General features: G+C 44.5%; 1 protein-coding gene across 1 annotated transcript; it reads left to right on the top strand.

The window, feature by feature from the left end:
- Positions 1–357: 357 nt before the first annotated feature.
- On the top strand, positions 358–24911 carry shank3b (SH3 and multiple ankyrin repeat domains 3b). Its single transcript, XM_044016260.1, has 26 exons — positions 358–743; positions 8701–8872; positions 9046–9249; positions 10002–10073; positions 10177–10285; positions 10374–10525; positions 10638–10767; positions 10954–10991; positions 11104–11220; positions 11525–11602; positions 12321–12387; positions 12532–12754; positions 13345–13520; positions 13621–13734; positions 13837–13912; positions 14033–14115; positions 14600–14724; positions 14806–14941; positions 15986–16066; positions 16188–16205; positions 16654–16784; positions 16886–16979; positions 17064–17678; positions 17857–18150; positions 18734–20033; positions 20682–24911. The coding sequence occupies exons 2-26, from the start codon at positions 8705–8707 to the stop codon at positions 21274–21276; spliced, it is 5196 nt and encodes a 1731-aa protein (XP_043872195.1). The 5' UTR covers positions 358–743; positions 8701–8704; the 3' UTR covers positions 21277–24911.
- Positions 24912–26412: the final 1501 nt, after the last annotated feature.

The following is a 26412-nucleotide window of genomic DNA, read 5'->3' as shown; positions in this document are numbered from 1 at the left end:
CGCTGCACATGTGTGCGCTTGATAAATGACTCCCACCGTCTCCCAATCTGAGGATTTCAAAACTTTACGTAACACTCGAGTACCGGCCGAGCGGCACTTCCACGCCGGAGCTTCGCCGCCGCTGCCGCTCCTCCAGTTGCCAGGCAAACACACACACACACACACAACGGCGTGATATTGTGTAACAGACCTGAACCTGAAATGGCCTCCACAAACTGCATCTGTGTCTGACCCACTTTAGACTAAAATACTCTGTTGTCTCCGTAAAAACATCCAATCTTCTTCTCTCCTGACATGTTTTTTTTTAAATTCTCCTCCACCCCTCCTTCACATCCTGGTCTCCTTTACCTCCCACCCGCCTCCTCCCTATCTCCCTCTTCCTCCCTCTTTTCCTCCTCTCCTACAGGATGGGCAGGGCAGCTCCCAGAATACGTCCTGAACCTCTGAGACCTCTCGCTCTCCTGCAGGATTACTCCACGTTCCACTAGAAGCACCTCAGCGTCTCCATAGAGGAACTGCACGACCTCCTCGGGCGACTTCATCAGTCACAGGATTACACGCCGGCTCCACCTCAACGAGAACCCAACTCCAGTCGCAAGAACCTGGCACCCCGCACCGGACCAGAACCGGAAACCAGAAGACAGCGGCGGTCCACGGCCAGAACCCAAGTCAGCCAGACGAGCAGAGCCCAGCAGGAATCGGAAAAGGCCGTCGGAAAAGTTTGATGGGACTGCAGACGTTAGGTGAGTGAACGCCAGTGACGGCACAATCAGTCACAGAGGATTTTTCAACAGTTAATTATTTACAACGGGGTTAAAAATTAAATGGGACGACGGTGGCGGCTGCGATTCCCACAGGAGTTTTCTCAGCAGTGAGGAGACGGTGGAGCTTGTACGTTTACAGAGAGACTCCCGTGGTGTCACAAGGTCGTGGTTGTGTTGACTCGACAGGAAGGTCCAGATATGAGAGAGACGACCCGGCCACAGAAATGTTACTGTGTTTTCACACAAACAAAATCATCTTTAAATGAGACTGAATGAGGACGCGGGGGAAGTTACAAGAGTCTTAAAGTGATAGTTCCTGTGGTTGTGTGTGAGCGCCCCCTGTGCCGAGAACCTTAAGTCTCATCAGCTTAAGTCAACGACATCTTAAGAACACGTTTCACGTCTTTATCTCACTGTAAGACAGACTTTTCCAACAGGAAACTGAAGTTTGTGAACCGCTCACTCTCCCACACCAAACCCCACAGTGAAAATCAGTTATTTTAACGTCACAGCACACAGGAGTTGTTCATCCACTGCTGCCTCCATCACTGAGCTCATATTAGTTACTTTGTCAATTCGGCATTTGAAATTATTTGTTCAGATTGATCTCAGTGACACAAAGTGACCACACGAGGCAGCAGTAGACCAGCAGCTCCTGTGTCCCCGCGAGCTAAAATCACTGATTTTCTCTATGGGGTTTGGTGTTGGGAGCGTGAGCGGTTTATAAAGTGACACAACGTTCAACGTATGGTAGCCTATGATACATTAAGTATATGCTAATGTCTTTATCTCACCGTTAGACGGACTTTTCCAAAAAGAAACTGAAGTTTGTAAAACACGATATGAACTTGTACAACAGACGTCGCAACTGGAAGAGACGCGTTCTAGCTGAGAAGTCGAGGTGGGGGAAAAATATGTATGCTAATTGTATGCTAACATATCTTGGGCTAACCGTTGCTAGCAATAATAGTCGCTAAAAACTCTCCACACAATCTATACGGTTAAAAATGATACGTAGGAGAAATAACGGTTGAAGTAGTCGTGCTGGACGGAGTTGGCGAGGTCGCTCTGACCTTTTCTAGTTGACCTGAGGACACGTTCCGGTAGAGATGTACAACTAGGATCTCGGGAACCAGCATTTTGGCCTCCAAGGCGAGATTGGGATTTGGTGGAATGCACCGTTGTATTCGATACGTCATCCAGAAGATTTTTTCAAAATCAAACTTAACCCTTCGGTCACCGTCCTTGTCATCACGCTGACAGGTTTTGGTAGCGTAGTTCCGTATTACGGTAACTCCGAGACCGTTTGTGATGGAAAATTCAAAAACATACCGGGAAAGCAGAGAAATAGAGCTTTGCACTGATTTACTTGTCATTACGGTAGAACCTCAGGACCTCAGAACCTTCTCGCAATCTTAAAATTTTACTGGCGTTCGCAATCGCCTGCAGTTTTCTCGACGTTGGAGGAGCAGCAGCTTTGAGAAGCTCACTCTGCTTCCTCTTCTTCTTCTCCTCCTCTTCCTCCGTCCTGCTCTGTGGAGACCTTCGTTATGTAACACCTCCTCAGGTTTCCTCCAGGACTGTTCTGATCCGCGATGTTCAGCACTGGTTGCTCGAGATCATCCTCCTCTTGTAGGAAGGTGAAATTCTCTCGCTCGTCTCGGCACAGCGGGGAGGTCGTCTTCATCGCCTTGAAATAACTTCTTCTGAGCGGAGGGAGGGGGGGCGGGGTCAACGTTTCAATCACTTCCCCGCTTTTGTCCTGAGCTGAATCGCCGTCCTCCGCCCACTCAGCGTGAGCAGCGCTGCAGCTACGCTCAACTGGAAATGAAGAAGAAGAAGAAAAAAGAAAGATCGCCCACATGACTCTGAGGAACAGTGGGAGGAGACGTCGTAGCTTTAAACCATTAATGATCAGAATTTAGGTTCCTGCTGCTAAATATACTGAGATTTAAAAAAACAGACAACGCATATGGAGACAACCAAACAACTGTAGTCGTTTAAAGGTACAGTGTGTGAAACTCACAATGTTACAGCTGAATAGAACCTACGTAGCCTTTAGTTTAGCATTGTCATTACTCCATTTGTTTTTGCGTAACTTCCTGTCCTGTGGAACGACATAAAACCGTGTTTTTGTATATATACAGTATATATATATATATATATATATATATATACATATACATATACATATATATATATATATATATATATACATATATATATATATATATAAGAATAACAACTGTTAGCTATTTTTAATGCTAAGATGTTACCAGACCCAAACCCTGGGTCTGTTGTGTGACGACTAACTCTAACTAAAATAACGTAAAACATAACGACAACAACAAAAAAACTGAACACAAATATGTGTATTTGTGCGATCATAAGCTATTTTTTTATTGTTACGTGTGACGGTTTTTATACAAGAAGTGGTTGAGAAGCTGCAGTCGTGGCTAAGTGACTATTGTATCTGAAGAGAAAACCAAAGACAAACACAAATCAGAAATGACAGATAACAAAAAACAAGTATTTTTCTGGTAAGAAAAACGAATAAAACGAGAGATAACGCAAAAACGTGGATTTTATTTTCTTAGAATGAAAGATATCGTTCGAAAAACGTCCGTTTTCTAAGAATAACAACATGTCAAAGTGTGTATTTCTTATATAACAATAACGTAATATCAGGTGATTTTACTTGAGATCCCAGAACCTGACGTCAATTGTTTCGACAGGAAGTCGTCAAACTTCACACGTGTGCAGGGTTTACAGGGTCAAAACTCAAAAGGTGTTTTGTGAAAACAACAATATATACATTAATGTGACTGTACGTTCCAAAAAAAAAGTGTTTTTTTATTCTGTTTTTGCCAAATAGGAATGAAAATTCAAGCCAAATCTTCCACACTGGACCTTTAAGTGGTAAAATAAGTAGATAAATTACCTTTTAAATATTTAAGGAAACTGCTGAGTTCACTTTTCTGCAGCATAAATAATGAAAAGAAATGGTTATAAAGTTATAAAACACGGGTACGATCAGTGGAAACGAGTTTACGTTGGTCGATCGTACGGAAAAGTGTTTTTTTGCGACGTCTTGTGTAATTTATACAGACTGGATGTTTCTTTGTGCTGAGGAAGAAGAAGAAGAAGAAGAAGAAGACGACAGAGGAGCGAGTGTCTGTGTCACCAGCTGACAGTGATCACAGTCTCAAACATGTACTCGAGATGATCAAAAAAAAACAGTGTTGTGTGTCAGGAAATGCAAAATCTGTTTTGTTCACAAAAAAGTGATTCTGAAAAGTCTTTGCAAAGCAGGAGGAGACAAAAAGACACGCAAGATCCTGTTAATAAGCAATTATTAACAGCTAATTAACCGCTGATGAGACATTTTAAGACGCTTATAAACAAGAATACGTCTTTATGCACCTGGGGAAACAGTGCTTTACATTGAAGACACCTCCAGACAGGTTGTGGCTACGTGCACACGTAGAAAAACGTAGATTAAATGTCGCAAATGTTTTTGTGGATCAAATGAAAATGAGTTCTTATGAAAACTGCAGCTCATGTGGAGATTTGTTAAAACTCTGGTATCATGTTTGCATGAGAACGGCTCGCTTGCATTTATGTTACGCTGATTGCAATAGCTGCGAAACGATAGCTACGATAGCTGCGATACGATTGCTGCGATGCGATAGCTACAATAGTTGCGATAGCTGCGATACGATAGCTGCGTAAAATAATATCGCTAACTCATACCAGCGTGACACAGTCTATCTCGCAAATAAATTCAACAAAGAAGAACACGTATCTGTTAAATACTTCCCCTCATTCAAGTTGAGTAGTGCCACCGTGAGGCGACGTGAAGTAGTGACGCCCGGCAGAGGCTGTTTACTTTAGAGCGCCTTAATCTCGATTACTGTATGGCAAACCTAATCCATAGTCCGTGTATCGCGTGTACATCAGTAGAACTCTGTCTGTGAACATGGCGGGTTGTCGTTGAGGGAAGTGTCGTGTGCCGGAGCTCAGTGAGTCTCAGGTGTGTGTTTGAACAGCTGTTAGCGAGCGGTGGGATCACCGCGTGTGAAGGTTAATCCCTCCAAACTGCAGCGAGTGAAATGAGCTTTAAAACCTTTTTGTTTGCTTTGCTGCGAGCAGAGAAAGTGTTTAGATCAGGTGAAGATTGGATTGGATCTGCTGGTTGTTGTTGTTGTTGTTGTTGAGGCGGTGATGGAACCCACTCGCCAGACTCATCAAGGTCTGAGACAACGCGGTTCTAAGTGTTTCTGGACTTTCCCCGTCTTCCACCTCTGCACAGGAAAGGTTTTCTTTGAGCAGGAAGGCGACTGTGAGCCTCTGACTGGTTGGAAATCAAACCCGATGACTCGGCGCTGATTACACACAGGCAGAGGCCGAGGCAGGAAGTGGACGCGTCTGCTGTAACAAGCACAGAGACGACACAGTTCTGCGGCGCGACCTTCGTTCTGTGATATTTTCAGGTTTTATTTTTAGTCTAATTCTGCCAAACAAAGACTTTGTGAACCTTGGGAAATGTTGCACGTCTTCACCTCAATAAACGTAAACAACAGAAGTGTGGTTGTACAAGGTCGTGAGCGCCCCCTATTCTGAGAATCCTTTTTTCCACATGAACCAGAACAATCACAGATTCAGAAAACAGGAAGAAACCTGAAAGTTTGTAATCCGCTCACTCTCCCACACCAAAGTCCATTGAGAAAATCAGTGATTTTAGCTCACGGGGGACACAGCAGACACTGCTGGTCTACTGCTGCCTCGTGTGGTCACTTTGCGTCACTGAAATAACTCCGAACAAAGGATTTTGAATGCCGAATTAACACAATAAGACATTTGAATATAGTGATGGAGGCAGCAGTGGATCAACAACTCTTGTGTGCTGTGATGTTAAAATCACTGGTTTTCTCTATGGGCTTTGGTGTGGGAGAGTGAGCGCTTTACAAACTTGAGATTTCTGTTGGAAAAGTGTGTTTAACAGTGAAATAAAGTTCTTAAGATATTATAGACTTAAACTGACATAGATTTTGTTTCCATGTTTGAGGCTATTTTTCAATTCAAATACCTTTATTTTCATACACGACACCACAATTTGACATTAGACACAGGACACACGGTGGTAGGGTAAACAATGAATGAATGAATGAATATGTTTAGTACAGTTATTTTTGCCTCTCCTGTACAATTATCGTACGAGACTTTCAATTCGCATTGTAAGCTGTAATTACTTTACTATTTTTTGGCGCACGTCTGTATTTATTAATGTATTAATAAATGATTACATTTGAGGAGAAATAAATACTGAGACCAAATCACATCAACATTTAAACCAAAACAGGACAGGAATTAATCAAAGAATTAGTTTGTAGTAAAAAAATATTTATTTGAATCCATTATTTCATCCATTTTTTTGGTCTTTTTAAGTGAAATATTTGACTTAAGGGCTTTTAACGGGGGTTAAAGGGAGAGAAATGTGACAACATGATATTCAGCAGTATTATTGGAATGGTGCTTTTTTTTTCTTCTTTTTTTTAAATACGCGTCCTACGTCTTCATGAAGTGTCCCTGAACTCACCACAGCTCACATCAGAGGTGTTTACCCACAAACGCCTCATCATTAAGAGGCTTGTGGATGTGAGGGGCCGAGCGAGCTTCACACACACACACACACACACACACACACACACACACACACACAGAGTCAGCAGGTAGGTTGGTAGTTTTTCAACAGGAGCTGCAATAACTGTTGCCATAGAAACAGCGAGGATGTAGATCAGGGGCTTTTAACACACACACACACACACACACTCAGAGTGACACAGTGAGGTTAGCACAGGATTCCCTGCGATTCCAGTTTCTATGACAACTCACAACTCGTCCTCCTCTCACTGTCTGTCTCTCTTTCATCGTCCACTTCTGACTTCTCGTCTTTTCTCTTCCCTCTCTTTTATTGACAGGAGCCGTAATCAAGCCGCTAATTGGCGCCAATGATTATTAACGCGAGACGATAATTAAAGTCGAAACGAGGTCGCATATTGAACGGAGCCACATCCGCCGCTTAAGGCAGCGTTGGAAAATGACTCGCGTGCTGAAAAATTCATTATTTTAATCACCATAAAAATGAATAGTGATGAGTCAGACGTTATGAGCTCACGTTACAATGTTACTTTGACTTTAAAAAACAAAATAAGTGTGCGTGTCATCCAAGACCGTGGTGCTCAAGCTGTGGTACATGTACCTGCCAGTGCTATGAAAACTTCAAAGGCTGCACACGGGGTGCAAATCGCCAAAATGGACGCCAAGATTCCATTCCAAAATGGCCGACTTCCTGTTAAGTTGAGGTTTTCTCGGTCTCTAACATCTTCCCACCAAGTTTCGGGAAATTCGGTGGAACTCAATTTTGCCTCTGTTTTCAACTCAGGGGGGCGCTATAGAGCCCAACTTGAATGCTAATCTGATGATTTTACAATCAGCAATCAATAATTCATGAGTTATAACTGGGGCTATTTTTTAGGTTGTTTTTTTTTACATTTTACTTTATATCTTTAACACCTCGTGTAATTTTGAATTCAAATAATTTCAGAGAAATTAACTTAGTTTTATGCTTATTATTTTAAACACAGGCACATAAATCTAGACTAAGACATTGTTAGAATTATGCTAATTTAATGAATTACCAGTTGTTTCTGCTCTTTATCTTATTTATATATACATATATATGTGTGTATATATGTATATGTACATATATACACACATATATATAAATATATATGTGTGTATATATGTATATGTACATATATATATTTGGATACAAACTGTAGCTCTACATGCAACAATTTTCACATTTTCATTTTAATGTTAATGTGACGATATTTATTTTTGACGTAGCGTTAAATCCTCACACATCATTAAATTCAAAATTATACAGGATTCAGAAGAAAAAAAATCCCTGTTCTTGTAACTGGATATAAATAAAGTGAGCTCACAGATCACACGGCTCCACCTCCGCTCTTATGAGGCCCTACATTTGAATTAAAGTGGTGATTCATGTGTTTTCTGAAACAGTGTGTGTGTGTGTGTGGACGCCGTGCTGAAAAACAGGAAGTGATGTCACATCCTGACGGCATTATTAGCGGAGGAGAAGGTGCAGGTCAGATCAGAGACAGCAGACAAACAGAATCCAACATGGACGCCAGAGATGAATGGGATTTGTCCAGCGTCTGTGACCACGGCTGTCTGTCTGAAGCACAGACACAAGTTTTTAATGTGACGCTAAACAAAGGCAGATTATAATTTTACGCCTTTATCTTACGATATAATCGGCTCTGTTGCAATTTGGGGCGAGAGTTACGTTTTCAAATACGAGACATTCTGCGACCGAGATGCTTTTGTGACGCCAGACGTTGCACGACGCAGTAGTTCCACAGACATTCAGTGATACCAGACGACGTCTGATGATGAAAGACAACACTTCACGACACCAACGTCCATAAAGCCAGATGTTCTGTGATGTTCCGTGACACCTGACGTTCCTTGACACAAACATGCGAGCTGTGCTAGAACGCGTTCCACATCCAGTGAGCGTGATGCCAGATATTCCTGCAGGCCCACGTGTGCAATGATGTCAGGCGTTTCGCACCTTTCCCCCCGACGCCAGACATTCACTGACACTGTGATGGTCCGTGATGTTGATCGACACAGACACACACACCGCTCACACATTCAATGTGTCCTCATCTCCAGGCTGGTCCTCAAAACCCTGAACTAGCCCTTTAAATTTAGCTCTATAGAGTGCCTGAAGCTGAAATGTAACAAAGTGTAAAGTAACAGGAGAATGAAAATGGCTGCAAGTTTCTTCATTAGTTACGTTCCAGCTGTAGTTGACGTTGTGTGTGTGTGTGTGTGTTTTCAGCCACATGCCTCTGAGTCCGGCTGCTGACACCAAACATGATCGCCCGCGGCAACAGGCGGTTACTAACGGCAACCCGACAGGCTCTGCTGTTGCCAGGGACGACGACACGGATGACACACCTACTGGGAACAGCGTTGTCGTCCGCATTGGCATCCCGGACCTGCAGCAGACGGTAACACATGTACACACACGTGTACACACACATACTGTATATTCACTATATGAATGGAAACATGAACCGCGTGTGCGCAGAGGTTTCATAAAAAAAATGAATGAATCAGCAGGACAAACCCATCTGTCTGTCTGCCTGTCTCTTTCTCTGTCCGTCTGTCTGTGGCTCCTCAGAAGTGTTTGCGGTTGGACCCAGAGTTACCAGTCTGGACCAGTAAGCAGAGGGTTCTGGTGACGTTGACTCAGTCTCTGTCGGATGTTTTGAACTATGGTCTCTTCCAGCCGGCGTTCAACGGCCGAGCCGGAAAGTTTCTGGACGAGGAGCGGCTGCTGAAGGAGTATCCCCTCCCCCCCATCACGCCCATCCCGTACCTGGAGGTCAGTCCACATCAGATGCAATCCGATTTGTTCAGTGTCAAGTCGCCGGGCACTTCAACGTAGTGAAAAAACCCCACAATATTATAAAGAGAGGATTTATGCAGCATCTGCCGAGGCCGGTTGTGGTGAAAGGACAAATGAGGGAAGACGGAAACAATGTCAATTTTAATCATAGCATAATAACAAATGACGACAATACTACTACTAATAATAATAGCCTCACAACTACATCTGGATCCTGCAGCACAGGAGTCTCGGTATGTCCTGCAGAAAGACAACAGTTTCACAATGAACAAACACAGATTCAAAGAAAGAAGAACCAATGAGGGAGTAGAGACGGACACGATGACGCTTATACGATCAGTAGCGTGAATCGTCACAACAAAGACATACTCATAATAACAATAATAGCCTCGCAACTGGGTCTGGATCCTGCAGCCCAGGAATCTCGGTATGACCCGCAGAAAGACAACATCTTCTAGGGTTTAGGAGTTGTGGGCAGACTGACCAGGGAACGTTGGGTACCTTGCTTCCTTCCCAGTGTTTTCGACCAGGCAGGGATTGAAACCAGGAACCCTGCGGTTACTCGAGTTCCCTTTCCTCCTGACCATGGGTTGCCCCCAAAAATCGCAATAATATTCTGATTCAGAAACGCTGCTCATGTGGTCAGGCTAATCATGCCTTTACGACTTTTCAGTGTGTTTCAGTTTGAGCTAACGTTCATTTTGTTTGACGTTTGTTTGTGTTTTCAGTTTCGTTACAAGCGCAGAGTTTACACACAGAGCTACGTTGACGACAAACAGCTGGCCAAGTTACACACCAAGGTACACACGCGCACACACGCACACACTTAAGCACGATAATGTAGTGTCTTCGTTGTCTCTCAGTTTGCGCAGTGACGCAGACGTGTTGTCGCGTGCTTTTCAGGCCAACCTGAAGCGCTTCATGGAACATGTTCACCAGAAGAACGTGGAGAAAGTTTCCAAATGGCTAGAGAAAGGTCTCGACCCAAACTTCCACGACTCGGACAGCGGCGGTACGCACACACACACGCACACATTTATAAAACATCACATCTGCATCAACAACAAAAATCTAAAACGGTGTTCCTCTGTCCGCCTCAGAGTGTCCCCTGACTCTGGCCGTCCAGCTGGAGGAGAGCTGTGAGCTCATCAAAGTCCTGCGCAGCGGCGGCGCTCACCTGGACTTCAGGACCAGAGACGGCATCACCGCCCTGCACCGCGCCGTCCTCTGCAGGAACAGCGCCGCGCTCACGGTGAGGAAACGCCTTCACGCCTTCAATAAACCTCAACTGTCCCTTTAACACTTACATTTATACATATATATATATAAATAAATGTAAGTATATTCATGTGACATGGTTTTAGACGCTGCTCGATCTCGGAGCGTCTCCAGACTACAAGGACAGTCGAGGCCTCACTCCCCTCTACCACTCTGCCATGGTGGGCGGCGCCCCCTACTGCTGCGAGCTGCTGCTGCAGGACCACGCCACCATCGGTACGGAGGCCTGAAGCGACCAATCCAGCTGTTATTGTGTGTGTGTGATGATGATGTCATCACTGCCCTTTAAACAACTGCTTTTATTATTAGTGAACTTTAAATTGTGTTGTTCACAGTGGGGAAAAAAAAAAAAAGATTTCACTTCCTTCCTTGCTAAAATATGTCCTGTTGTCATGGTTACAGGGATGACTGATGAGAACGGGTGGCAGGAGATTCACCAGGTGATACACACACACACACACACACACAGTGGGTTTAAATGACTTGTGCTGATAATAAGTTCGAGCTCTGCACCATTATGATTTTTGCGTGTGTGTGTGTATGTGAGTTCAGGCATGTCGCTATGGCAACGTGCAGCACTTGGAGCACCTGCTATTCTACGGTGCCGACATGAGTTCCCAGAATGCATCAGGAAACACGGCACTGCATCTGTGTGCACTCTACAACCAGGTAACACACACACACACACACGCATGCACGTATAATTACATAATAATAACAACAGTGCAGGGGCGGCCCAAGCCTTTACGAGGCCCTAAACTGTGTTTGATTTCTCCTGCCACCTCGTGGTAGCCTCTGCTTCAGTATTATTGATATAAATGCAACACTTTGAATTGTTTTATCTGTTTTAATCACAACATGAACATGATTCAGATATCGAAATAAATCTAAAGGAAGCTCCATGTCTTTGTGTGTGTCACATGTTTTCATTTGTTTTTGTTATTAACACAATGGCCGTCGCTGGTTCTCGCAGGACAGTTGTGCGCGAGTGCTGCTGTTCAGAGGAGCAAACAAGGACATCAAGAACTACAACAACCAGACTGCCTTTCAGGTACAACAACAAACGATTCTGTGTTTGTGTGTCTGGGAGGACACGAGGATAGATTGATTTTAGCCACTTAACAAAAAACACACATGACAAAATCCACATCAGCTTTAGTCTACGATGTCTTAAGAACACGTTTACGTCTTTATCTCACTGTGAGACAGACTTTTCCAACAGGAAACTGGAGTTTGTAAACCACTCACTCTCCCACACCAAAGCCCATAGAGAAAAGCAGTGATTTTAACATCACAGCACACAGGAGTTGTTGATCCACTGCTGCCTCCATCACCAAGTTCAAATGTCTTATGTTGTCAATTCTGCATTTGAAAGTCTTCCTTCAGATTAACGTCAGTGACACAAAGTGACCACACGAGGCAGCAGTAGACCAGCAGCTCCTGTGTCTCCGTGAGCTGAAATCACTGATTTTCTCTATGGGGTTTGGTGTGGGAGAGTGAGCGGTTTTACAAAACTTCAGTTTCCTGTTGGAAAAGTCTGTGTCACAATGAGATAAAGACGTGAACATGTTCTTAAGATAATTTAGTTAAACTGATTAGTTGAAGCTTTGTTAAGTCTGCTGGCAGCCATTTTGTCCCTCCGGGTGAGCAAATGCAGGAAGCGAACGCTGGCTAAGCACAGCTAACATGTCATGTCCAACTTCATTGGTGACTGTGTGTGTGTGTGTGTGTGTGTGTGTATGCGTGTGTGTGTGTGTGTGTGTGTGTAGGTGGCGATCATTGCTGGGAACTTTGATCTCGCAGAAATCATTAAGATCCATAAAACATCTGATGTTGGTGAGTTTTTAAACACATTTTAATCCTGTGAAACTTTCTCTAAGCACCAGTAGCTTGTTAACTCTGTGTGTATGTGTGTGTTCTTGTGTGTCTGTGTGTGTTTGTGTTTGTGCACGTGTGTGTATCTGTATACATGTGTCCAAGTAGTTCCCTTCAGAGAAACCCCGTCCTACACCAAACGCCGCCGAGGCGGCGCGACACGATCGCCAGCGGGGAACGGTCTGTCGTCGCCGCGCTCTCTGATTCGCTCAGCCAGCGACAACGCTCTGGAAAGTCCCGCCTCCTCCCCTGGCCCCTCCCTCCAAAGCCTGGAGACGCACCACGACACGCACACACACTCTCTGCGACGACACACACGCAGACTCAGGTATTTGTAGTGTAAATGAGTTGGTGTCGGGTTTTTTGTATTCAGTTGTTCTTGGTGTATTTAGTATTTTTGTTTTGTAAAGATAGCACTTTTTGTTACATATAGGTAGTACTTTTTGTTTCGTAAAGATAGTACTTTTTGTTTCGTAAAGATAGTACTTTTTGTTTCGTATAGATAGTACTTTTTGTTTCGTAAGATAGTACTTTTTGTTTCTTTTGTTTTTATAGATAGCTTTTTGTTTAGTAAAGATAGTACTTTTGTTTTATAGATAGCACTTTTTGTTTCGTAAAGATAGTACTTTTTGTTTCGTATAGATAGTACTTTTTGTTTCGTAAAGATAGTACTTTTTGTTTCGTAAAGATAGTACTTTTTGTTTCGTATAGATAGTACTTATTGTTTTGTATATGTAGTACTTTTTGCTGTACACAATATATATTGTGTGGTGTACTACTTTCTTATGTATACTCAGTTTAGTTTGCTATACCATCTTTAGTTCAGGTGTGTTTTTTGTCTGTTTGCTGTGTTTTCACTGTGCTCTCTCTCTCCCTCTCTGACCCCTGACTTCTGACCTCTGACCCGTGTGCCCTCAGCCCGAGCGGTGCGGGTCATGTGGAGAGCAGCCCGCCCTCCTCTCCACCTCTGACCCCTCAGATGAGGAAGAGGAGGCTCTACAGTGCAGTGCCGGGACGCACCTTCATCGCCACGCGCTCACACGTCCCACAGGGACCAGGCGAGATCCAGCTGCACCGGGGAGAGAGGGTCAAAGGTCGGGGGCGGTGCTGTCGTTGTTTACTCAGAGTTGTGTTGTTGTTTACTGTGTTTATTTACATCTGTGTCGTTGTTGTTGTTGTTGTTGTTATTTACAGTGTTGTCTATCGGCGAGGGCGGCTTCTGGGAGGGAAGCGTCAAAGGGCGAACGGGTTGGTTTCCCGCGGACTGTGTCGAAGAAGTGCAGATGAGACAGTACGACCCCAGACTGGGTAAAGAACACAAACACTAGGGGGCGCTCTCCCCCACACACACACCTATTTAAATAACTCTTTAATTTAAATGTCCGTGTCATGTGTTTAACTGTGTTTCAGAGACGAGAGAGGACAGAACCAAGAGACTGTTCAGACATTACACTGTAGGATCCTATGACAACTACACCTCCTACAGGTGAAACACGGTTACTACAACACATATACAGTTTTCATGTAGATTTTCTGAAAAACATTTGCTTCAGATTTTAAATTTAAACACACTTACTGTGTTGTTTTTTCCTCTTTTGTCTCTCAGCGACTACGTGATCGAGGAGAAGACGGCCGTGCTGCAGAAGAGAGAGAGCGAGGGATTCGGCTTCGTCCTGAGAGGAGCGAAAGGTAGAAACAGGCAGAGAGAGAAGGAGGAGGAGGAGGAGGAGGAGGAGTGGAAGACTTCAGAGGATGTGTTGTTGTCTTTTACGTCCCAGTGACACCACAGAGACAAAAGCGTGTTTATCACTGTGACATGAAGCGATCATTTGAAAAGTAGAGATTGATGTTTTCGTCTCTGAATGACACATTCTATGCCATATTCTAATTGTGGTGTCACAAGTCATCAGATCATTGATTCCCAAACTTTGGGTCCAAGACCCAGAGTTGGGTCATGGGGGATGATTTTTGCGTCCCCAAAACAAATTTTTCCAACTTTTATTAGAGAACAATTTATGCACAAGTCACGATTTCTGTTGGGATTTGGGGTCAAGTTTGCGATCCAGCTCTAAAAAACTACAACTCCCATGAGCCTCGGCGGCTATTGCTGTGAAAAGCGTTGAGTCACTTAAAAAAATACTACTAAAACTAAAAAGAAAGTGTCTGTTTCCAGCGGAGACGCCCATCGAGGAGTTTGCCCCCACGCCTGCGTTTCCCGCTCTTCAATACCTGGAGTCGGTTGACCAAGGGGGCGTGGCTTGGAGGGCAGGGCTACGGACTGGAGACTTTCTCATAGAGGTAACACCTGTCCTCTCACCTGCAGCATCTTTACATGATATAAACAAGGCTTCACTGTATTAACGTGTGTGTGTGTGTCAGGTGAACGGTACCGACGTGGTGAAGGTGGGTCACCGGCAGGTGGTCTCTCTGATCCGACAGGGAGGAAGTCACCTGTTGATGAAAGTCGTGTCCGTGTCCAGGAAATCGGAATCATCCAACCTGATCAGGAAGAAAGGTGCCACTGCTATTCGTCTTTTTCCAGGAAATCGGAATCATCCAACCTGATCAGGAAGAAAGGTGCCACTGCTATTATTCTTTGATTAATATTTATTTATCTAATTTGTTTATGTAAGAGTAGAAAAAGACCTATGCAGCGACCTGTGGCTAAGCCCCGCCCACTGAAACAGACTGGACCATTGTAGCTGGGTATTAGCTTCACAACAGACTCAGACACTCTGAGTTGAGAACTTCACTTTTCTGTTTCGGGGTTTCATAACGAGGACAAAAGTGAAATGATGAGTGTGCTACTTGTTGCTAATGTTAGCTAATTGCTGCTAATGTTGATGACATGTTCCACTTATAGTAATTTTTAACTGTAGACATGTTGCTACGTACATAAATTGTTGTTATTGACGAGTATTGCTAGTTGGCTAACTAGCTTGAGATAAATTTGAGTCTGTGGTCCGACTTCTCGACTGGAACGCGGTGAACTCGCCGGTGACTAAACAGAAAATAGAAATGCAGCATAAGACAAAAATGATGACGTTTACTTTGCTATATGTTGCTAACATTGGCTAATCGCTGTCAACGTTGATACAAACATTCATAACGTTTACTTGCTAGTGTTAGCTACTGATGTTAACACCAAATTCAGTGTTAGTATTAGCTAATTTTCACCTCAAATGTACAAAAAACTATTTTGCCACATGAACCACCAGATTTAACCAAGAGCAAAAACAACATCCACTTTAAACTTATAAAAATATAACAATACATAAAAACAAACAAAACAAAGGGGCGGAGTTTTTCCACAGGTCCATATAATTTTTAAAATTTGATGAAATAAAAGTTGAATTTTACAATAAAAAGCTGAATTTTACTAAATACTAAACATTATTTTTAATTCAGAGTAATAATTTTAACCCAAGCAAATACTGCATTTGCAAAATAGTCATGTACATAAAATACTTTTTTGTGTCTCTGTCCATTTACTGGAGGAGTTGACTCCACATTCTTTGTCTGTCCTCTAACTCTAATCTGATTGGTCCTTGCCATGTAGCCCCACCCCCTCCAAAACGAGCCCCGAGCACCTCGCTGACACTTCGATCCAAGTCCATGACAGCTGACCTGGAGGAGATAGGTAAAGCAAACACACTCTCTCTCTCTCTCTCCCTCTCGCTCTCTCACACACACACACACACACACACACATACAGTGTCAGAGTAGCCGCATTGTGTTGTTGACCTTTGCTCTCTCTGCAGCCAGGAGGAGGCGCTTCGGTGAGTCACATGGACTCGATGGTGCATCTGATGTTGTGTTTGTGGTTTCAGCCTGACGGCGTGTGACCGTGTTGTGTTGTCGGACTGTCGTGATGTCATCGCCGTGCTTTAGCATGATGATGGTCCCGTGTTGCGGTCGCGGCTTGAGTCGCAGCTGAGGGCGCTAAACGCGAACGCGACAACGGCCTGCGTTAATCGAGTGTCCTAATAACATCCAAACGACGGGATGTGGTGGAAAAAAAGTCTAAAAGGGGATTCCCGACATCGTGTCGTGCTAATTTTCCGCTTAAGTTGAAATATTTCAACTTAAGCGAAAGCAGCAAAAGTGAATCCACTGACAAACGTGAAACTCTCATCGCGACCTCTGTGATGTCATGACGTCATGTTGCAAAAGCTGTATTTTAGTATTTTCTTTGTTCACGTTGTTCTCCGTGTCTCCTCCCTCCAGAGAAACTGGATGAGATGTTGGCGAGCAGTCAGCAGGAAGTTGTTCTGAGGGCCCGCCCGTCGGACGACTTCAGAGCGGCGACGGTCAAACAGAGACCAACGAGCCGACGGATCACCCAGGCTGAGATTAATGTGAGGCGTTAACAAAGATCATTCATGTCACCCTTATGTTGGGTTTACGTCATATTTTTTCCTCAAACCTCCGTAATGAAATGATTTGTGTCTTTGTTCAGTCCCTGTTCGAGCGTCAGGGTCTGGTTCCGCCCTCAGCCCCAGAGAAGACCACCATGCCTTTACCCAGAGGAATGTCCAGAACAAAGAGTTTCGGTGAGAAACACAACAGCACACGCCCTCACAGGAAGTTTGACATTCAGTCTCTTTAACGCCACGTCTCCATGGTTACCACGACAGGCACACCCGAGGACGATAGGATCTCCGCTTTGATCAACGAGAATCGGTTTCCACGTAGCTCCTCGCTGACCGACAGCTTCATCCCCCCTCCTCCGCAGACGGCTCCGCCTCCTCCTCCCTCTGCCTCCTCCACCTCCTCGCTCTTCCTCCTTGACTCTGGACCTCCTCCTTCCTTCCTGCCACCCCCTCCCCCAGCCAGAGGGGAGGGACTGACCCGCTCCAGCTTCAAACCGGGCGCGGAGCCGAGGCTGCACGAGCTCTCCGATTCGCCGTCGAGGAGCCACACCCACGCCGAGCGACAGAGGAAGGCGAGGTCGATGATCATCCTGCAGGACACGCCCCCACCCCTGCAGCCCGACGCACACGCCACTGCCGCCACGCACACGCTGCACACCGCCACGCACACCGCAACACACACGCTGCACACCACTACCACACACACCTCCACGCTGTCTCTCCACAGCACCAGCCCCGCCCTTGGCCACTCACCGCTGTCACGCCGCCGGGCTCGACCAATAGAAAACCCTTATGCTAACGTGGGACAGCAGGCTCCACCCACCAAACCGCAGAGGAGGAAGTCACCTTTGTTGAAACAACTTCCTGTAGAGGAGCAGGGTTAGGACTTTTTGTAGTGTATTTTGTAATGTATCAATTCGAGCATGTTAGCTGTTAGCATTTAGCTTAAATTGTTGAAGTTTCTATGCTCAGGAGGTCCTGTTACGACACCGCTTTAATAACCACTGTTCCCAAAATCCTAACACTCATTAGTCGTACTTCTCTTTCTTCTTTCCAGGACTCGGGATCAGAGATCACGAATCATCCAAGTCGGATGGGGGCGGGCCTGGCAGCCCTAGCAGGGCGGAGTTGTACCAGCAGCAGGTTCTCTCAGAGCGCGCTAGAGTACAGGGCCGCCGGTCATCCCTCTTCCTCTCCGTTGAGGGCGCAGGGTCAGAAAACCAGACTCCGCCCCTTCTGACTCAGAGCCATTCAATGGACGACCTTGGTGAGCTTCCTCCTCCCGCCCCGGTCCTGTCGCCTTCACCAACGCCTCACACCTTCCTCCACCCGCTGACGGGGAAACCTCTGGGTAAGTCCATGAAGTTCATGACGTAGAACTGAACTGATGAAGAGTTGTCTAGATAAAGCCTGGAGCTAAACTTTAAGATTTATGGTATTAATGTCCAAGGAGAGGCTGCACAAGTAGTGGCTCGGGATCCAGTCCAACCGAGGGCCTTACTACGTGGAGTTTGCATGTTCTCCGGGTTCTCCAGGTTCCTCTAACAACAAAAACAGGCAGAGGTTAATTGGATACTCTAAAATTGACTGTAAGTGCGTGAATAGTTGTCTGTCTGGCAATCCTTCTTAGGGTGTACCCAACATTTCGCTCTCTGTCAGCTGGATTTGGCTCCAGCGGCAAGTGTGACTCTCATGTGGAGGATAAAGCAGTAGACAAAGAATGAATGAGTGTCGAGGTGAAGCGTGTAGGTGCAAAACAGAAGAGGGCATAGGACGAATCCTTTAGGTAGGACAGAAGTCTGAGGTATGCAACAAAATTCTAGTACGGCCCGGTGTTTGGAGCATTCCAAAACGTAGACAAGGACCTTTGACAGATCTTTGAGGGACTTTTTACTTGAAGCTCCACCCACCTTTACTCTCTTTTCCTTCTTCAGACCCTTCCTCTCCACTCGCCCTGGCTCTTGCTGCACGAGAACGAGCGCTCACTGCCCGAACGCCGAGCCCCGAGCCTCGAACTAAACACACGTCTGCCTCCACTACGCCCATTCCCACCCCAGCTGCGAGCCCAGAGGGCCGACACAAGCGCACCCCTCTCACCACCCCTCAGAGCAGCCCCGAGCCGCGATCCAAGCGCACCACTCCACAGACTAGCCCAGAACAACGAACCAAGCGCGCCACTCCTCAAACTAGCCCCGAGCTGAGGCACAAACGCATAACCCCGCCTCTGTTTCCTGATGGACAAGTGGAGCGTCCAGAAACAGAGGGAGGGGTTACATCACCTGCCGTGCCGTCCCCTGAGCGCTGGAGACCCTCCCCCTTGCCACCACTGTCCAATGAAAGTCACTCACAGTCCCTGATTGACAGGCGCAGGAGCCTGACAGTGGGCAGCTCTGAGGAGGAGGGTGGGGCTTACACTGTGACACTCCCACCAGCATTGTTGTCATCCAGTGATGAGGAAACAAGGGAGGAGCTGCGAAGGATTGGTTTAGTGACTCCTCCCCTCGCCTTTGCTAATGGTGGGCCTCCTCCCCCGTCCTCTCTCACCCTGTTGCCACGACGAGGTGGGGAGGGAGGGGGAGAAAGTGGTTCTGACTCCTTGGGTCGACAAGGGGAAGAGGAAGAAGGAGGTGATGAGCGGCTTCATGATAGCGCTTCCTCCCCAAGCTCACTCCCTCCCTCCATCACTTTGGCCTCTCCTCCCGCTCCCCCCTCCCCCTCCTCGCCACCAGCTGCTCACACATCTTCCTCGTCCACTGTCACTTCCCCGTCAGGCCTTAAGCCTCGCCTTCGTTCGCCAATCGGTCGGGGTCGCTCTGCGCTTCGGGACCCGCTGCTGAAGCAATCGTCAGACAGTGAGCTCCTCCCCTCCACTGCGTCCTCCTCACCCTCCTCACCTCTCTGTTCCTCCCCCACCAGTGGTGGCAGACAGCCACGCTACCTGTTCCAGAGGAGGTCCAAGCTCTGGGGGGGCGGGGACGACCGCGGGGAGGAGCGCCGGGGCTTCAGTCCAGAGGACGGAGGCCGTCCGGCAGCACTGGGAGGTCAGGGGTCGGGTTCAGGGTCGGTTGTGGATCTGACCAGCCGGTCCGCATCAGCGCTAGAGTTAAGTGGAAGGGCAGGGTCTGGACTGGATCTCGCTAATAGGCTACAGCTGCTCAACAAAGACAGTCACTCTCTGGGGGAGGAGCCTAGCCCCCTCGACCCAGGCCGGAGGTCACCTGTAGGTGGTGCCAGGTAAGATGCAAATACTGCAGAACTCCTCTCCTGATAGAACCGCTCCATGCGTGCACATGTGTGTGTGTTTTAACAGAATCTAATGTTTGTGTTGTTCCAGATGTGTGGACAGTGGAGAGAGTAAATCGTAGGTTTTTATCTCTGGTAAACACTTCTCGTTATCGCCAAGTGATGACTTATCATCAGCTAACAGCAAACTAACGTGCACCTTCTTTGCAGATGACTAACTACTAAAAATCTCAAATGATTTGCCTTTCTGGCTTCTGGAATTGACTGTTAAACTTCCATAGATAGGAAGTGGTTACTGGTTACATTTGAATCAATGCCAATACCAGTACCTTGGATTTGGTACTGGTACCCAATGATGCCGTTTCTGACAATCTCTTGTCAGAAATGTAGTTTATGTGAAATAAATCTAGACTTCACAATTTCACCAAAAATACTGAGGCTAAAGCAGTTAGCGGTTCTGTTTCAGTCTGATAAATTTGAGGATTCTTAATTTTCGATCATCTCTAAAATCAAGGATCTTTTAGTTTAGTTTTCACTCTGTTGTGAAATGCATGTGAGAGAAAACACAAAGTGTGACACTTCAAACACATCAGCTGATAATTAAGTGTTTTTTACAGTACGTGCTTCTCTTTGTTGCAGGTTGTTCTCCAGTCTCGGGGAACTCCACACCATCTCCCAGCGAGGATATGGCTCTAGCTACACAGTCCGACCAGGAAGCCGCTACCCTGTCACCCGCCGGAGCCCCTCCCCCTCTCCTTCCCCCTCCGATAGGTCAATAGGGCTCGCCTCCTCCCCCACCCCCTGTTCTGAAAGGCCCGATCTAAGCTCGGGTCGTGGTCTAACTATCCTGAAGTCATCCAGTCTCAGTCTCCCCTCAGAACCAAAGGAGGTCCGCTTTGTGATGCGAAGTGCCAGCGCACGAACCAGGTCCCGCTCACCCTCACCTTCACCCCACGCCTCCCCCTGCCCGTCCCCGGTCCTCAGTGGTCCCCTGCTGGCCCTTCGGCCATGGAGGCAGCGGCCCCTTAACCTGTGGAATAAGTATGACGTGGGTGACTGGCTGGAGAGTGTGGGCCTGGCCGAACACCGCCAGCGCTTCCAGGACCACGAGATTGAGGGCTCCCACCTCCCTGCCCTCACCAAGGAGGACTATGTGGAGCTGGGCGTCACCAGACTGGGCCACCGCATCAACATCGAGAGGGCACTGAGACAGCTGCTGGATGGTTCCACTTGACCCCTCACCTCTGACCACTAACCTTTAGGGATCTTGAACTGTGACCTCATAAGCCCTGACCTTTGGTCAGACGCTAGGCCATTTCTGACTAGGATATCTTAGCAATGAATCTTGACACCTTTTTACTTACTAGAGCCCAACTCTCTGAAAGACCTCTGTGGCATTTTGTCTCCTCATCTGTTTGATCAACTATCGGTGGCCGGACCAAGCTCTGTGTCCAGTTGAGTTTTGCTTTTCCATTAGCGTCTGTTAGCATCTAGTATCCACTGCTCACGCTGGGAAGACCCTCAGCCAAACTCATACTTTCTCTTTAAAGTATGAGTTTACAACTACACAGCAACTGACATTGGCGCCATTTTGGGCCACCTGTTTCGCCTTAATCTTTAAGGCAACCCAATTTTTATTCCGATTTTGACAGATCCATTTCAGTCTGAACGTCAAAGTCGCTCAGATAGGATTTGAAAGGGTCTTTCCCCGGGATTCCACTGAATGTGCATCCGTCGCATAGCATCTTTCGCCGCGGCAACAGATACGCATCCACCTTAGTCTTAGCTTCCACTGACTCCATTTACACCACGTACCAGTTCTGTGGTTGCTCCGTCAGTCCGTTGCTCACAGAAAATATAGAAGAGGGCTATAACTCTAGAAATCCACGTGGAACACTAAACAAGACGATGTCATTATGAACACACGCAGATCGGATCTGATCATTTGTTGGTCAGGAAGATCAGATTCAGATCACATATGCCTACAAATCTGATTTGGGCTACAATCTAAACAAGGCAGAGACAAACAGAGACAAATAATTGATCCTTACAAGTATGTTTTTTGGAGACATTTTTCTCTTTGCTGTCCACGATGCGTCCCTACATGCAATTTCTTTTTTTAACACTGTGTCAGCACTTTTTAAAACTTGAAGCAACATCTCAGGTTTTCGTCAGATCTCCACGAGTTGTTACGGATTCAATAACTTGTGGAGATCTTTAGCAGTAGCATATTAGCTGAAAATATATTTCATAGAAAACTAATTGAGCTAGCTTTCCCAACAAATATCCACAGCAATCTTCCCATGCCTTTAGACACTTTATTCAATGTCCTTTCAGTGACGGATTTGGTCAGTGCCACCTTAAAATCTAAGCTTGTGTTAGCTAGCAACCCATTTTTTGTTCATTTTGATTGCTGAAGCTAGCGTGTGTTTTGTTTTTTGTCACGTTAGCATAGGACAGACGTAGTTACTCATCGTGGGACACGGAGCTACGCTGTTTCAACAAGTGAGGGTTTGTTGATCAAACAGTTGACGCGTCAAATTGATCGCAAATATAATGAGGCGGGTTCTTTGCCTCTGCACAGAAGACCATTTGTTAGCGGAGTTGGACGATTAACGAGCTACTGGGCGTTTACCTGTTCCTTTACTAAAAAAAAAAAATTCTTGTGTCTTAGCATTTTCTTTAGTTTGCAGTTATCACTCATGAAGACTTTGTGTTAACTTTAGGTTCATTATCTTAAAGCCGATCATTTTACGAAATAACAAGTAATAATAATGTGGTGGTGATGACTTTACCAAGTTTTAATAGTTTGGAAAATGGTTTGTTCTGAGTTCTTTTTATGATTTGACAATGAGTTGAATTTCCAGATCGTTGGGCGGTGACGTTTTTCGGAATTCATGATGATTTGTCAATGAGTGTGACGTCGTGCTGATGTGCTGTGTGTTTCAGGGAGAGCTGCAGCAGAGCTCCAACTGTAAACCTCTCTGGTTTCTAACCTGCTTATCGAGGGCTTACTGTACATGGTGCTATTTGTTTAAAGCCATCTGTACAGAAAATACCTTTCTCCTCCTCTTCCTCCTTTATTCTCCTCACACTAGCCCCTGGAAAAATCTTAGGTTAACCCTTTTAATTCAAGTGTGTAAACCCTGGATCCAATCATTCAAGTTTGGCTTTACCCTCCATGTAGAAGTAACAGGCCATAGAAGGAGTTTCCTCCCTGCCATATTAGGGATTTCCTCCCTGCCATATGTGGAGTTTCCTCCAGATAATGTACAGTTTCCTAAAAGGCCATTTAGTGGAGTTGCCCAAATGACTTTGCACACATTTTTAAGGAAATTTTGAAATTATTATTCTGATTTAATTTGATTTTAATTGGTTAGTCTATAAAAAAAAAGTATAAAGTTCTAGAAAAAAGGAACCAAAATCAAAAACTATGAATTTGATCATCTTATAAAAGCCAAGAAAACAAAAACAAAACCATCTATTCAATAATAAAACGACTTAAATGAATGGTGGTCACATTACGTCAACAACAATATGACGTCATGTCACTTATCTGAGGTTAAATTCTACAAACCTAACAAAGGTAAAAACTGTGGAATCATCAAATGTTTGGCAGTTGTGCTTGAAAAATCTATTTTTAAAAACTAGCCAATTGTTGAAATTAGCTGCTACGGGGGGTTGTTCGAGCTAGCTTAGCCCAAGACTAACAGACAAACTGTTAGCTTAACTGAAACTGGGAGGGGGGAAAAGAAGCTAGCTAAAAATCTAGCTAAATGTTGTGTCTTTGCAACAGTGTCGTCAGAGGAAAAAAACATGCTAACTGCTCCTAAGAGAAAAAAACCCAGCTAATTTCACCCAAACCGTTGCTTAATGTCGCATCATTACAACTTCCCGTTATAGGTAATATTTTGACATTAGCGCAACACGACTTTTTAGCGACTTCTGAAGCACAATCAACGTTGCAGTGCCTGTTTCCATGCGAACCCGTGTTTTTTCCAAACAGCTTAATCTGAACATTTTGCCGGCGACGAACACCGACCAGCGGCAGAGCAGAAGTATAGAATGTACCATAGTCCGTGTACAGCTCATTAGCGTAGACACTATAGACTCTATGATATATATTACAGTAGAATAATGTAGCCATAGTGTAATATATATATACAAAGTACAGTAGAAAATAAGATATATAAGGTAATATTTTGGTAGTTTATGAAGTCTTTATCCATACATGATATTCAGACTTTGTAAACACCTATATATCAGCTGCTAGCTTGACTTTGCGCTAACATTCTTGCACGACAAGTTGAGTTTCAAAACATCAAAACTCACATTTTGACCAAACATGGCTCCCACTGTCCCTGTGTCGTATACATGGGTGTATAAAAACAGCATTCAGCCTTCTGCTAGTTTGCCCCCCTGTGGCCAACTGCAGTACAACAACAACAACAAAATCCTCTTGACAAAAAGAGTTGTCTCCACCGACCGATAACATTAAAACTCAAACTAAATTTACGTTTGCGTGCTGAATTTTGGAACAACAAAGGTTATATATTTTAAAAATCTTTTCTCAGAACCCAGACGAGTTATTTTTATTAGCGAGATCTTTAATGCGTGAAACGCAGGAGGAAAGAAAAGAAACGTATAAAAATTAATGTTGTGAGCAGTTTTACAAGTGACACCACCACGTTTTTAAAAGTTTTGCAACAGAAATCTGTGACTGGTTAATATTGTTTGGTATAGAATTCATACGGCGTCATAATGCCCACATTTGTAATACCAAAACTATATTTTTAGGTGATTATAAAATGGTAAGAAGCCATAAAAAAATTCACACAATGTAAAGATAATAAAGAGATTCTATGACAATTTACTCTGAAATGTGAATTTCGTGCCACACGATCTTTGCTGACTGATGCCACTATGAAATAATCAATATACAACATAGCTAACGTGAACGTTTACAGTCGCCTATAGAAGTTAAATTAACGGTGCCTTCAAATGGAGTCAAACATGATATATTTACAATATTGTGAGTGAAAAGAAAACTTCAAATTCACAAATTGGGACTTTTTTGCTAAAGTTTTCACAAAAAAAGCAGAACTAACAGAAGTTATTTTTCAATAGACGCTGAGTTGTAAAGAATTCAGAGTTGAAAATGTTTCCCAAACACCAATTTTCTCCTCTGATTCCATTCCTTGCATTCCATTTACATTACTCACGTGCTAGCTGACGTAGTTGTTGCCAAGTAACGGGACTCTCAGGACGTGAACAAAGCTCTCCATGTCGTGAAAGCAGGTTGGCGAGGACCATTTGAAGGCACCATGACGGACGTAAAATCTGAGTCCTGGTTTTTACAGAGAACAAGAAAGTGCCTGATGTGCAGCTGTTTACACTGAGTGAATATCACAGATATATATATATATATATATATATATATACTGTATATCTGTGAAGTATATACATCAAGTCAAGACTGAAGTCTGCTGAACAGGGTCATTCACAGATCAATCGTTGACATCCACAGGAAAAGATATGACAGGTGAGATCCAAACAAAGTCATGTGACCTCGATCCTTGACTTCAGGTCCCCAATAACAATCCTGTATTCAACTGTTGTGGGATATTTCAGCCAATCAGAAACACAACCAACTCACCTGCTGCTAAATTGTCATCTGTGACGATGGTGGTGAAGTCAGTGGCGTTCCTCCACTGGGAAAAAGTAGTTCCTCATTTTGTGAATTCTACTTTCAGTAGTACTGTACTGTCAGTTAACGAGTATCCACAGAAGAGTATTTTTGTCAAATCCAAAAAAAGTGAAATTAAAAAATTGTCAAATTCAAAAATGTATGTCAAATTCAACATTTCTGTCAAATTCAAAAAATATGTCAAATTTAAAAAAGGTCAAATCCAAAGAAATATGGAATTAAAATGTGAAATTCAATATTTTTTTGTGAAATTAAAGAATTGTTTGTCAAATTCAAAAAAATGTTTTTGTCAAATTCAAAAAAATGTTTTTGTCAAATTCAAAAAAATGTTTTTGTCAATTCAAAATTTGTCAAAAAAAAAGTTGTGAAATTAAAAAGAAAATGATAGAATAGAAATCAGAATGATGGTTTTGTCAAATCCCGGATTATTCATTATTTATCAAATCTGATACTTTTTCTCAAATCCTGGCGATGGATTAAGTCACAGTTTTTTTTAATGTCTTTAACTGAACGTAAAAAAAACATAAACACTGACTGACGTTTGGTCGTTTAAAGTCAAAGTTCTTCCAATAAAAAAAAACACAGACGCAGGAAGTGACATCTGAGCTCGTTGCTGATTGGCTGAGAATCCTGACTTTTTTTTTCCTCTGTGTAAAACTTTCC

This window comes from Solea senegalensis, unplaced genomic scaffold, assembly GCF_019176455.1.
Source record: "Solea senegalensis isolate Sse05_10M unplaced genomic scaffold, IFAPA_SoseM_1 scf7180000014308, whole genome shotgun sequence".
Taxonomy (NCBI): Eukaryota; Metazoa; Chordata; class Actinopteri; order Pleuronectiformes; family Soleidae; genus Solea; species Solea senegalensis.
The sequence above is the reverse complement of the archived record's forward strand: the minus strand, read 5'-3'. Positions and strand labels throughout refer to the sequence as shown.